Consider the following 13,073-nt stretch of genomic DNA (forward strand, 5'->3'; position numbering starts at 1 on the left):
GTGTTTTCCACAGAAATTTATGTTGAAATAATCACGTAAGCAGAATAAGCAGCAGCCACATTACAAATGAAGGTTTACCTCCTCCTCTCTATATTATCAGTGGCCTCTCCCTCAATTAGGAAGCTCAGGAGGCCTCATTCTTAGCACAGTGTGCTGTTAACAAAAAAGGTGCATATTCAGTGCTTGGAGGGAAAGAAATGGGTAGTTTCCTCCCTTTATGATTTATGGTTTCAAAAACGCAATGGAGAATTGCTATGCATCAAACTGGGTAGAAGCAGTGAGCTGGGAGTTTTTCCCCTATTACCTCTCAATTATCCACTTTTTACAAGGACCAAGCATTTATCCTACCCTTCCTGTTTTTTTAACAGTGAGATTTTTGAGGGTTTTTTTCTGATATTTAAATGTTACTTTATTAATCTAGGTGCATCACTTGATTTCTCAAAAGCTCCATCTCTGAATCTGTAAAATGTAATACAAATTAATAAATAAATTAACATCTCTCAAAGAATCGTTGGAGTGACCAAATATTACTAAAAATATAAAATATTTAACTTTTCAGAAAGAATCAGAACAGTTATATTGAGACAGAAAAAATTAATGGGAAGTAGAAATCTGAACATTTTAAAGAAAAAGCGGGGTGGGGGGAGAAGGAAAAGAAAATGCGGGGATCCACAGAGTGGCTTACTGCAGCCTGGCCCAGGATGAGCAGCAACAAAGATTAATGAATTGAATAACAGCTCCAATTCTGAAGCAAGGTGGAGAGCTCTACCACCACCACTATTACCAATGGCAACCTACTGCCATCCAAGTGATTCTGGCTCACAGCAACTTAACAGCACAGAGTAGAACTGCCCCAGAGGATCTTCACAGCTATAAATCTTTACAGAAATAGACTATCTCATGCTTCTCTCAAGAAGCCCACAGCTTAATTCACTGTACCACATAGGCTCCACCAGTACTACCTGCATAGTGAATGCTCTATATCAAAGTTACCTCTGCCCTCAAAGTTACAGAGCAGGTACCGAGTGCTGCTATTCTCAACATGCAAATGAGGAAACAGGTTTACTAATAAGCTTAATGACAAAGAAAACCATCAAAAAAATGGAAATTATATTTAAGCTGTCATGGTCCAAACCCTAAAACCTTCAACATCATTCAAAACTGTGGGGTTACCACTATTTCTGCAGTTTGATTTTTAGCAGGAAAAGAAATCACCAAGAGGCTCTAAGCAGGCTGTGTACAGGTACCACAAGTCTCCAACAACTCCATTAGTCTCCTTCAGAGCATGCACACATCTTCTGAAGCTAAAACCCTGCCTCTACCTCTATCTTAAATTAGGGCAGTGCACATTCCCACAGCTTGGTAAGCATAAGAGGAGAACTTTTAGTCTGCTCTGGGAAAAGTCAAATAGCTTGGAGTGTATCAATTTAGAATTCTAAATTATGACCCCATAGCATGCAGAGGTGAAAATGACCAATGTGGCTGGCAGTGGAATCCAGCCACCAAGATTATTTCTTCCTGTGTATCTATAAAGAACTTAAAAACAATTGCTTTACAAATGAAATTTTAGATAGCATTTCCTTTAAAAACTGTTATTTTTAATTATGTTCTCTGTTTTCTCTTCCTGCCCCTCCCCCCACATTATGAGATCAATACTTAGTCTGATGTTCCAAGACCACCCATCTATCTGTTGAAGAGTTACAGAAGTATTTACCATCCACACTACCTATGCTAGAATCCCATTAATTTCTCCAAATTCACCTGGCTTTCCCTATAAAAGAACTTTATAGCAGTAGTTAAGTTTCACTATTACTCTATTTTGTGACCTAAATTAGAAACAATATAGAAGCCACCTTTCAGAAGATTTTGGAACAAAAATATCATCTATAAATGTCAAACGAGTGAGAAGACATAATTACCCTAAACGGAAGTTTTGTAGTAAAGACAAGATAGGTGTCTTTCAGAGAATAATGAGAAGGGGAACTCAAATTAGTTTAAACAGGGCAGAGAGCAGAGCAAACACTCCTGGTATACTCTCTCTCTGGCGCAGTGAGTCAGAACCAGCCTCCAGTACCCACATATCCTCAATGACTGAGGATGAGTACATCTACCTGATCCTCTGGCCCTGCTCTCCTCACTCTAAAAGATGTGACAATTCAGAATTTTTCCCTTCATACCTCCAAGTAGTTATTGTTATAGCCTAAAAAAGAAAAATGTCCCAAAGTAGAAATCTACATATTGAATGAAATCCTGCACTAAAGTAAAAGAAACCTGAGAAATGCGTATGACAGGTGCTTGCACTTTAGCAGGGATGGAGGGGAAAATTCAGAATGAAAATGCCTTGGTGACTGAAAAAGAGGGAGGGCTAACAGAAGGGCCATGAGCCAACAAAGATACAAAGGGAAAGTCAGCCCACATTCGGCCTGCTGTCTGTCTCTGTATCAACTCTGTGCGGCTGTCCTGCACAGACTCACAGCCGAGCAAGAATAGTAAAAGCGAGAGGCTGAAGCGATGAATCACTTCACTTATGAATAGCTGTGTCTAAACATGTAACTTCATTACACATACTTTGCTCCCAGAGGATTTATCATCATCTGTGATTCACACTGACTTGTCTTTTCCTGTCACACCAATGCTCAATTCCAACTTCACTGATCTGACTGTTCAGATCTCCTCACAGCTTCAGTTACAGTCTATTCACTCATTTTCTAGGAGAGTCTTCTCCTGTATGTGGGAGTTTAATGCTTCCACATACATAGGATGTAATACAATTTCTTCTACTGCCACCATTGGGCCTAGAATAACTAGGTAACTTCTTTATTCTACCAAATTATGCATTCCCAATGAACAACAGCCACGCCCTGAGATATATTCTCATTTACAGCGACTTGAGGATGTTTTACACACAGCGAACAGCAATAATTGGACATAGACAAATGGTAACGAACCACTTGCACTGTGTCTTACATCCCAGTTAGACAACTTCAAAAAATAACTTGAAGGCCCTCAGCTATATTTTTTTAGCTTACGTTTGATACTCAGAAGGATGAGAAAGATTTTACTGAATTTCCTACCTCTAAATTTTAATGAAACTTTCTGTATAATCTGCCTAGCTTCTCTAGTTCCTCATCCAACTAAAAATATCTCTCTACGTAAATTCATGAACCTAGAAAATTCTGGTACTTGAGCACTCTCCAGACATTTAAACCGGCACTAACTGATATTACTGTTCTCTATTACATTCAAATACTGTCTCTCCAAGTGGATTTCAAAGAAGCAGAGAAAACATTCATTTTTTTCTTTCTCAAATATACATAAAACATGTACCAAAACTGCCTGCAATAAAGATACTTGATGGCTCTGGTCCCAAAGATTCACATACTTCACAGGTAAAAATCAAAGTGTGGCCCAGAGATTGGCCTGACTGAGATATTTCAAAACAAATTCACCCAACTAGATGTGAAACAGTATCACTACTTCATTAAAATTGCTAAACCAGTTGCTCTGGATAAACCTAAAATTAACATATTTACAAAATTTTAGGTACTTTTGCTCAAATGACATTATGAAACAGACTTTACAGACTAGAATGACAAAAGATGTCTGCTGAAAGTAAAGAGAACCTGGAAATATTTTTTGAAGAATGTCAAAGATTAAAGCCTTCAGTATGGTTTATAATTCAATATGAAGAAAACAAAAATTCTCTCAACTGGACTAATAATCAGTATCATAATCAACAGAAATGATTCAATTTGTCAATGTTTAAATTCTTCTTAGATCCACAATCAAGACCCATGGAAGCAGTAAAAGCAGTCAATGCACATGGCAAATTTGCTGCCAAAGGCCTCTTCAAATTAATGAAGAGTAAAGATGCCTCTTTAAATGCTAAGGTGAGTCTGACCCAAACCACAGGTTATTTTTAGTTGTTTCATATGCATGGAAAAGGTCATGAATAAGTAAGACTTAAAAATTGAGATCTCTGAACTGTGCCACTGGAGAAGAATGTCAGTGCACCTAGGGTGCTTTTTAAAAGCAAACATGGAAGAAAAAAATAAAGCAAACATGGTGAGACTCATATTTTGAGCATGTTATCAGGAGGGGCCAATCCCTAGGAGACATCATGCTAGGTAAAGGAGAGGAGAAGACCCTCCTTTTGGATGATATGGATTCACAATGACTGCAATAATGAGTGAGCAGAGATTCTGAGAATGGTGCAAGGTGAGGCAAGGTTTCTTTTTGCTGTCCATGGGTTTGCTATGAGTAAGAACGGGCTCAAAAGCAAGTAACAACACAACAATAGAAAAATGGGCAGTCTTCGCATCATGATGTGTCACATGCCAAGAGTTACTTACATGCAAAGATTATGAGCTTTCTCATTTCAATCTCTATTAACAATTTACCCACACAAAATTCTAACTATATAGCTCATTACTTAGTTATTCCTAGAGAACACTTTATTTTAAAGGTAAATGGCATGAAAACATGTCCTTCTTAGCTGTATTAGACAAACTATGAATTTCTAAGTAGAAACTGACTGCTAGATGCTTTCAATTTACAGACAAAAAGTTTTAGAAATTAAAGACACCATAGCAATTATCCAAGCTATGTCTATCATTTTACAGATGGGAAGATTACAGCCTAGACAACTGGCTCAACATTACAAAGTTAGAAATCCAGGACTCTAAAATCATGGCAAAGAACCTTCATTTCACTGTGTTCATCTGCTCAATCAGGATAAGGCTACTTATCTCCAAACAGTGATGATACATTTCAAGTCACATTTCCTCCTACTATTTTTATTTACCAAAATATATTGGCAAAGAATCAACACTACATATTCCCTATTCCCACCTCCAGAAATGTGTTCTATTTTCTCAACAGTAGATACCAATAGCACTAAATCATGTACTTTAATTGCTTTCATGACCTGTGATACATTTCATGCCTCTGGGCTCAGTAGGAAGCTGCTATTCCACTTTTCACACTATCATGTGATGGAAGCCTGTGTTAGCAGTGTGCATTTGACAAAAAAAGCCATCATTCTCCCAGCTCCAGAGATCCATGGGGATCCACCTAATTGCAGCTCAATCTTACTAGCTCAAATAAATTTTTTCTTCATTTTTAACATCTTTCATTACTGAAATAGAGTTTTAACAAAAAATTCTGAGAATAATGATGTCTAAGAAGGGTGTAGATGCTTTCCACTAACCACTTATATTAGCCAGTACTTTTAGGTATTAATTTAGCATCCTAGTTTAATTTCTGTTCATACATCAGAGATCTATTACAGCTAATAAAGTGGTACTTTTAAAGATGTAAAAAGCCATTATTATTGTTGTTAGAAGCTGCTGAGTCAAGTGCGCCTCAGAGAAACCTATGAACAATAGAGCTATCTGAACCCTGTCCTATCCTGTGCCACCCTCACACTTCCTGACACATTAGAGCCCATTGCAACAGCCACCGTGTCAATCCACCTGGTCAAGGGTCTTTCTCTCCATTGACCCTCTATCTTTCTGAGCATCATGTTCCTCTCCAAAGAATAGCCCCTCCTATTAATATGCTCAAGGTAGGATCATCCTGTCTCCACCCTCTCCAAGACATAATTGTATTTTTGGTAATCCATGGGATGTGCAGTACTCTTCTCTGACACCACAGCTCAAATGCATCAATTATTCTGTCATCCTTATTCATTGCCCAGCTTCCAGATACACAGCAAGTGTTTGGAAACACTATGGCCTGAATCAGATGCATGTTAGTCCTCAAACTGACATCATTACTCCTTAATAATTTGGAAAGGTCCCTAACTGCACACTATCCCAGTGTAATGTATCTCCTATTTTCCTGACTGCTGGTACCAAGGGTGTTATTGAAGCCTATAAAACTAATTAAGAGTTTTTTTTCATTTTCTTTAACACTAAATAGCTCCAGCTGATTTGATTTCCAGATTATATCTGCTGCTCAGTATTTTCTTGTTCCCTCTCATATTGGCAGCCTTTGTCCACTATTATTTCCCAGTGCGCTAGTAGTCTGCCTGTGTCAGATCCTACTTCTAAACTATGGATTTAGAAACTAAATATTTCAATGTATTAAGAGTAACATTCAAAGGAAGTATAAATTTGCTTTTTGTAAGAGTCTACCAGAAAATCCACAAAAAAACAAAATTACACAATTTATTAATATAGTTGCTTAAAACTATTTTGGAATTCTCTCCTATTCCCAGCCATGCTTTGAAATGGATGAATTTTTACATGTAGTGTAATGTTCTTGGTATCATTTCCATAAAATTTGTCTTGAAGCCTTTCTAAATTTTATTTTATGGTACCTTCTGATCAAATCTGTTATAAGTACATCTTAAATCCATACCTACAAGTTTTCTACAATTAATATACTTTCATCTTGAGCCTCCCTACACTACGAAGATATATAAGTAATTTTTACTAAAATTACAATCTTCTGAAAAATGTTAGCTGTTATTGATTTTAACTAAAAAGACACTCTCTCCGATCACTGTTAAAAATTATTTTCTTTATGATTCAAAGGCAACAAAATAGGAGTTTTCATTTCTGTTTGTCAAAGTATCAGCCCCTAAAAAATTCCTCAAAAACAATCTATATGTGGTCTATCATTTCCAATTCCAAATAAAATTAAACTTCCAGTAAGAAATTTTTAACATTTTTAAGCAGTAAAAAAAAAAAAATTAACACTTTTACATGTTATGAAAACTCAAAATATTTTAAAGTTGATGCTAGCTTGAGTAGTTTAAAGTAGGAAAGAATATTAGAAAATAAACTTAAAATATGACATAGTTAAAGCAGGGCATATATACCTGAGGTGGACTGGACAAAGAATAACAGCCATGACAATAATTAGATACTATATGGGAGGTAGGGGGGATTTCTAATCTATGCAAAAATTCACTGATATTCCATGATCTTAAAAGGGATAAAAATTCCTCTCAAATTCTGCTTATGATATATAATAAGGAAAAAGAAAAACATTACCATCTATACAAGCCCTCCCCACACTTTAGAGGATATCGACCTCATGTAGGTTATGATTCCACCATCACCTCTAGACTCTATTTAACTTCACAAACTTTTACAGTTTTACTTACCTTTCTTCTCTGAGAGATGTTGAGGGCACCAAAGTCATTAAACAAGGATGAAGCAGGTGAGGTGAGAGCATCTGAAAGGGAAGTCACGTTAAGTTTGCAAACAACTCAGGGACCCATAAATCTAATAAATGATGACACCTGTAATAATAGGACTCATATGCCAGAGCATTAATCAAAGCTAGTATGTCTCACAATCTTCCGTTCAGATGTTTCCTTACTGAACAAAGTATCAGTTAGAGAATACCTCATCCAGTCACTACTTAGTACCTACTTATTTTAAAGTACCTATTTATAAAATAGGGAGCTCTGGTGGCCTAGTGGCAACTGAAGTTGTGCTGCAATCTTGAAGGGATTTGGTTTTGAGGCCACCAGCTGCTCTGGGGGAGCAGGATAGGTAATCTCCTCCCATGCGATTAAGTACCTCTGAAAACCCACTGGAGGGTCAGCTATGGGTTGATTCCGATTCTATGGTTCACAACTAATACTACTACATTTATAAAATAGGGAGCTCTAGTGGCAAGAATTCCCACTGCAATCCCGGAGGCAAGCAGTTTGAGGCCACCAGCTGCTCCGCAGGAGTAGGATGGGCAGTTTCCTCCTGCGCAATGAACTGCCTCTGAAAACCTGGTGGAGGGTTAGCTATGGGTCGGTTTCGATTCTATGATATATAACAACAATATTTATAAAATATAGCTTATAATGTTGTTTAGAAAGGAAAAAATTAGAGAAAGAAAAAACACTCTTAGCCATGTTATTGGGATCCTGTGTTTATGAAGAAAATTAAGTGTGCCTACAAGAAATAAATATGTTCTTAAGTCATGTCAAGAAATTTAAAAAAGGGGGTGAAAAGTGGAGAAGTCCATGATAATGATATCTAAATTTTAAAATTACATATTTATTTAAATTAATAAATTGTCACCATATTTTTATATTCTTGATAACCAGATAAGGTAAATTACTAATTTTTAATGATGGAACTGTTAGACATTTTATAATACAAATAAGGCATCAAATATTTTATAGGTTCAAATTTTTATCAGTTTGCCTTCAGAAGTCACAAAGTATCTAAGTTGCTTCTCATTTTACAAATCAGAAATTTTTATTGTCTTTGATTCTGAGCTTTAATTTTCCCAGCCTCATTAAATTATCCATAAAATCCTAGAAAAATTTTATTAGATGCAGTCATTCAAGAGAATCTTAAATCTTTTCAGAATGCAATACATATAAACTGGTACTTAATTTCTCTGCCTTAATTTTTAGTTAATTTTTATTAGAATACTAATTCTATTAATAACATTCATCTCATATTAACATTAAATAACCAATAATCAAACCCAAAGAGGCTAATACTAAACCGCAAGATGTAAAAATAAACATTCTTATATAAGTTATACTTTTGATACACTCTGAAATAGTAAAATTATTCATCTTCTATGCTATTTTTGATAGTATTTAAAGTTACCATTTAAATTACATGGAAATACTAAAAATGTTATAATCTAACGAATTTATTTTATTCAATTTTAAATGTAGCTTTATTTCAACAGCAAAAAAGCAAAAGAAACAAGGGTTGAAACTTCCAGACAGTGGTGGAGATGTCATACACATAAACACAAAAAGTAATTATTACAAAACAATAATAAAGTACAGGTTCTCAATCTCACCAATATTAATAACTAAACTCAATTCACTGATGGCTCGACTGTAACATATTTAGCAAAAAAGCATCCTTATTTAGTCTTAAGATGAGCTCTAAGAAGTTCTCTGGAAATTCTTAATCAAAAGACTTTAAAAGGACCACAATCTTTGAAAACAATAATTCCACTTTATGCAATAGATTCAAAAGAAAGTAACAAAAATATGAACACAATTTCACATGCATAGCCCTCTGGAATTCAATTGTTTTAAAAAAGCAGAAGAGGCAGGGAAGACAAAGATAGTTACCTAAACTATGAAACAAAAGCCTGGAATTTCATTTATAACAATTGAGAAGTATCCATTCTGTAATGAAAAGCATGTTTACTGTGATACATATTTATGTGTACAAATGTATGTATTTACATACATGTTGTTGTTGTTATGTGCCATCGAGTCGCTTGCAACTCATAGCGACCCTATGTACAACAGCCCTAAACTCTGCTCTATCCTGTGCCAATCACACTGTCTCCGATACACCCATACCAATTACCCCAGTCACTGAATCAATCCACCTCATAAAGGGCATACACATGCATAAAAAGGGAAAATCTAAGTCTAATAATTATTTCTGAATGAGTAAATAGATAACTTCTTATTTTCTTTCTTATATTTTATCTACATGTTTGAAAATATCTACCATGTGTATCTCCTGACTATGGAATCAATGAAGAAGAAAAGGGATCAATCTTACCATGGCCTGCATATGGCTTGGCACTGTCATTTAAAAGGCTTGGGGAACTGCTACTATTGGTCATTCTCTGAAAAATAAAATGCATACATATATAACCAAGAAATACAAAATTAAGAATTATCAGTCAATTACCTTAGGACTAGCTCCCTTGGCTTCTTCCCCTCCTCAATACATCTTTCACATGAACCTTCTTATAAATACTACTGGATCACAACAATTTATGCAAAACCTTTCAAAGATTCCATACAACACATCGAATGGAAATTTTATTCGCTAGCCAGCTCTTTAAAGCCTAAATTGCAGATCTACCCTCAATTTCACTTCTACAACTTCTTAATCAGGGCAAGATACACAGTTCTTAAGTGCTCTTCAAACAAAAAACCAAACTTACTGCCAACAAGTCCATTCTGACTCACTGGGACCCTACCAACTGCCCCCAAATGTTTCCAAGGCTGTACTCTTTACAAACACCATCTTTTCTTTCACAAAATAGCTGGTGAGTATTCCAGGAAAGATAGGTTCCACAAATGAATTTTAAAAACAAAACAAAACACCGAACAATCAACCCACTGTCACTGAGTTGACTTCATCTCATAACAAGCCTACAAGATAGAGAAGTGTTCTATAGTTCCTGAGGCTGTAAATCTTTTCTAAAACAGATTGTCTCTTATCATTCTTCCTAGAGCATCTGGTGAGTTTAAACCTACAGTCTTTCAGTGGGTAGTGAACAGTTACTCTACTATGTCATCTGAATTCATTTATGTGCCTAGAAAATAAGTTCTAATAGTCACTAGAGACAGTAACATGCATAAGCTGACAATGCATAAAGTAAAAAATATTTTAATATCTTCTCCCAAGGCATATTATATCATGTACATTAGACAATTTGAAGAGTCTACAAAAATGGGCTATTTCCTGTTCTATGTTCCATTCTCTCTTAACTTACTCAACAGCCTCTATGGTTTCTCCACTCTAACAGTCTGTTTATCTCATACCCATAAGTTTCTGTCTCAAATATATCTAATTCATTGTCTTGAAAAGTATGTTACAATCTCTGGATTCAAATTCCTATACCATTCTTGGTGACTCAACTTTTTCAGTTCAATTCCTACTCAATTTTTTATCATGATGAGTATCTGTCTAGAGGTGAATTAAATTTAAAGAAAAACACCAAAAAATACACACACACACACACACACACACACACACACACACACACACACGAAAAGGACCTAAAAATATAGCTCACATAGTGAGTAGTCCAAAAAAGTCAGATTACTACTAGGCTCAACTCACAAGGTATCATAGCTACCCATAAATGTAGCTATTAAAAAAAAACAAAACAGGGGAGCTCTGGTGGCCTAGTGGAAAGAAGCTGTACTGCAATCCCAAAGGTACATGGTTCAAATCCACCAGATGCTCTGCCGGAGAAGGAGGGACAATTTCCTCCTGTACCAGTCAGATTTGATTTGACAGTACACGCACAAAAAAATAATAAAATACAATAAATTTTAAAAATTTAAAAAAAACAAAAAACACAACACAACACAAAACACCTTTCCCTCTCCCTGGCTGAGTACATTTATTTATATGCATTTAAACAATACGCCTATTCATATGAAAGGGAGCTACAGTGACCTAGTGGGTAGAGTGGCGCTGCCTGGCTAAAGGCAGGTGGTTCAAATCTACCAGCTACTCCAAGGAAAAACATGTGTCCTCCCCTCCTATTTACAGACTCTGAAAACCCACTGGAGGGTCAGGTCTGAGTCAGTTCTGGACTGATGGCAATGAGAGCTACCTATAAGGAACTTCAGTTTTCATGTTAATAGAAGTTAAAATCACAAAGAAAATCACTGGCTTCTGACACACCCTTAAAATCAGTCCACCTAGAAATTTTAAAACGCCATTTGCATGTAAATATACTATTGTGATTATAGAGAAAGACTTCCAAAGTAATGCACTGAACACAGAAAAAAGGACAATGCATCATCTGTATTATCATCACAGCAGCTTTCCAATAACAAAACAGTGGAACAGTTTCTAGCTTCATTACAGTTTTCAAAACTTCCAATCCAAAAAAATAGCATTGTATGCATTCATGGAATAAAAGAAAGCTGATAAAAAAAACCAAAGTGGAGAAATATAAACAATTCAGAGATACCTACTAACTTAAAACTCAAAAAGTTCAAACTCATTGCCATTGTCTCAGAACCCTGACGCTGATGCTCCTATGGGGTTTTGGAAGCTATAAATCACACAGGAGGAAGCTGCCATTCTTTTTCCCTCAGAGCAGCTGGTGGATCAAATCACCAGACAGGTACCACCTTTAGGTCAGCAGTGCAACTTCCTATATGCTACACCACCAGAGTTCACTAATTTAAAAGGTCCCTCAAATTCTGCAGGTTAAAATTTAGGTGGTGGTTGTTGTTGTTATGTGCCGTCGAGTCAGTTTGTGACTCATAGTGACCCTACGGAGCAAAGAAAAAATAGTAATCATCTGGACAGAACTCAAAAAAGAACTGGAGAATAAGGTAGCAACAACAAATACTGGAAATTAAAATGTGAAGCCAAATCAATTCAAAACAACAATGCATTTTTAAAAGCTACGAATAAAATAAGTAACCATTAATGGTAACTGCCTCTAGTTAGGTTAACTAGGGACAAGGTTAACATGGTGAGACATGGGGAAAAGAATCACTCTTGTACCTTCTTTTAACTTTTATTCTATGTGTATACATCTACACACACGCGCGCGCGCACATCATCTACTCCAACAGTAAATTCAAAACTACCATCCATCACTACTAAGTAAATTTAGGTAATACACATATCAAATACACAGGAGTGGAACTAGTACCTACCCTCTCTATTCCCCACCACAACCCGCCCTAATCTCCAACCTTGAAGGTTCTCATTCACTCAAACCCCACAGCAGATGGGCTTACTTAGATCATATTGTCTCCTAAAATATCAATTCTCATTTAACAAATTTAGGAATAGATTAAGAACCTACAAGTCCCCTGCCCCTGGGCTCAACTTCATTGTTTAGTGCAATACAAATTTGTACTAACAATACCTGCATCAAAGGATATTTTGTTTCTACAGGACTTCCAAATCCATTGACTCCAATAAAGCTGGTGCTGAAATAGGAATCTGTGAGACTAGTATCAGTTAAAGCACCTCCATCTATTCCAGGAACTGAAAGAAAAGGAAAAGTCAAGTATTTAAAATTCCTTAAGAGGACAAAACATTAATTCAATCACTATGTTCCTAATTACCTTTTAATGTCTATCACATGTTCACCATACTTGTTTTTATTTACCTGTTCATCAACAAAAGTCAGCACCGAAAGCAAAGAAAAACTGTCTCCACTCTACAAATGTTAAAATATTGCGTAAGTTGACTAATACTTCCTAACACACACACAAACACAAGCAGTAATTTTCTATTCACTCTACTCTCAATGTCAGGCAGATGAGTTGAAACCAACTCACAGCTGACTCACCACTGGGTCTTTGGAAGTTGCAAATCATACATGAGGAGACTGCCGACCTTTCTCCCTAACAACCA

General features: G+C 36.1%; 1 protein-coding gene across 1 annotated transcript in view; it reads right to left on the reverse strand.

Moving 5' to 3' along the window:
• Window positions 1-13,073, reverse strand: part of PAN3 (PAN3 poly(A) specific ribonuclease subunit homolog (S. cerevisiae)) — a 155,601-nt gene that overhangs the window by 109,943 nt on the left and 32,585 nt on the right. Inside the window, exons 2-4 of the mRNA XM_006894072.1 lie at window positions 12,580-12,701; window positions 9,504-9,570; window positions 7,115-7,185 (exon numbers count right to left, since the gene is read on the reverse strand). Of these exons, the coding sequence (XP_006894134.1) occupies window positions 7,115-7,185; window positions 9,504-9,570; window positions 12,580-12,701 (260 nt within the window). The remainder of the gene's footprint in view (window positions 1-7,114; window positions 7,186-9,503; window positions 9,571-12,579; window positions 12,702-13,073) is intronic.

The sequence above is a fragment of the Elephantulus edwardii genome, unplaced genomic scaffold (assembly GCF_000299155.1).
Source record: "Elephantulus edwardii isolate Elephantulus edwardi_28Jun2011 unplaced genomic scaffold, EleEdw1.0 scaffold00134, whole genome shotgun sequence".
NCBI lineage: Eukaryota > Metazoa > Chordata > Mammalia > Macroscelidea > Macroscelididae > Elephantulus > Elephantulus edwardii.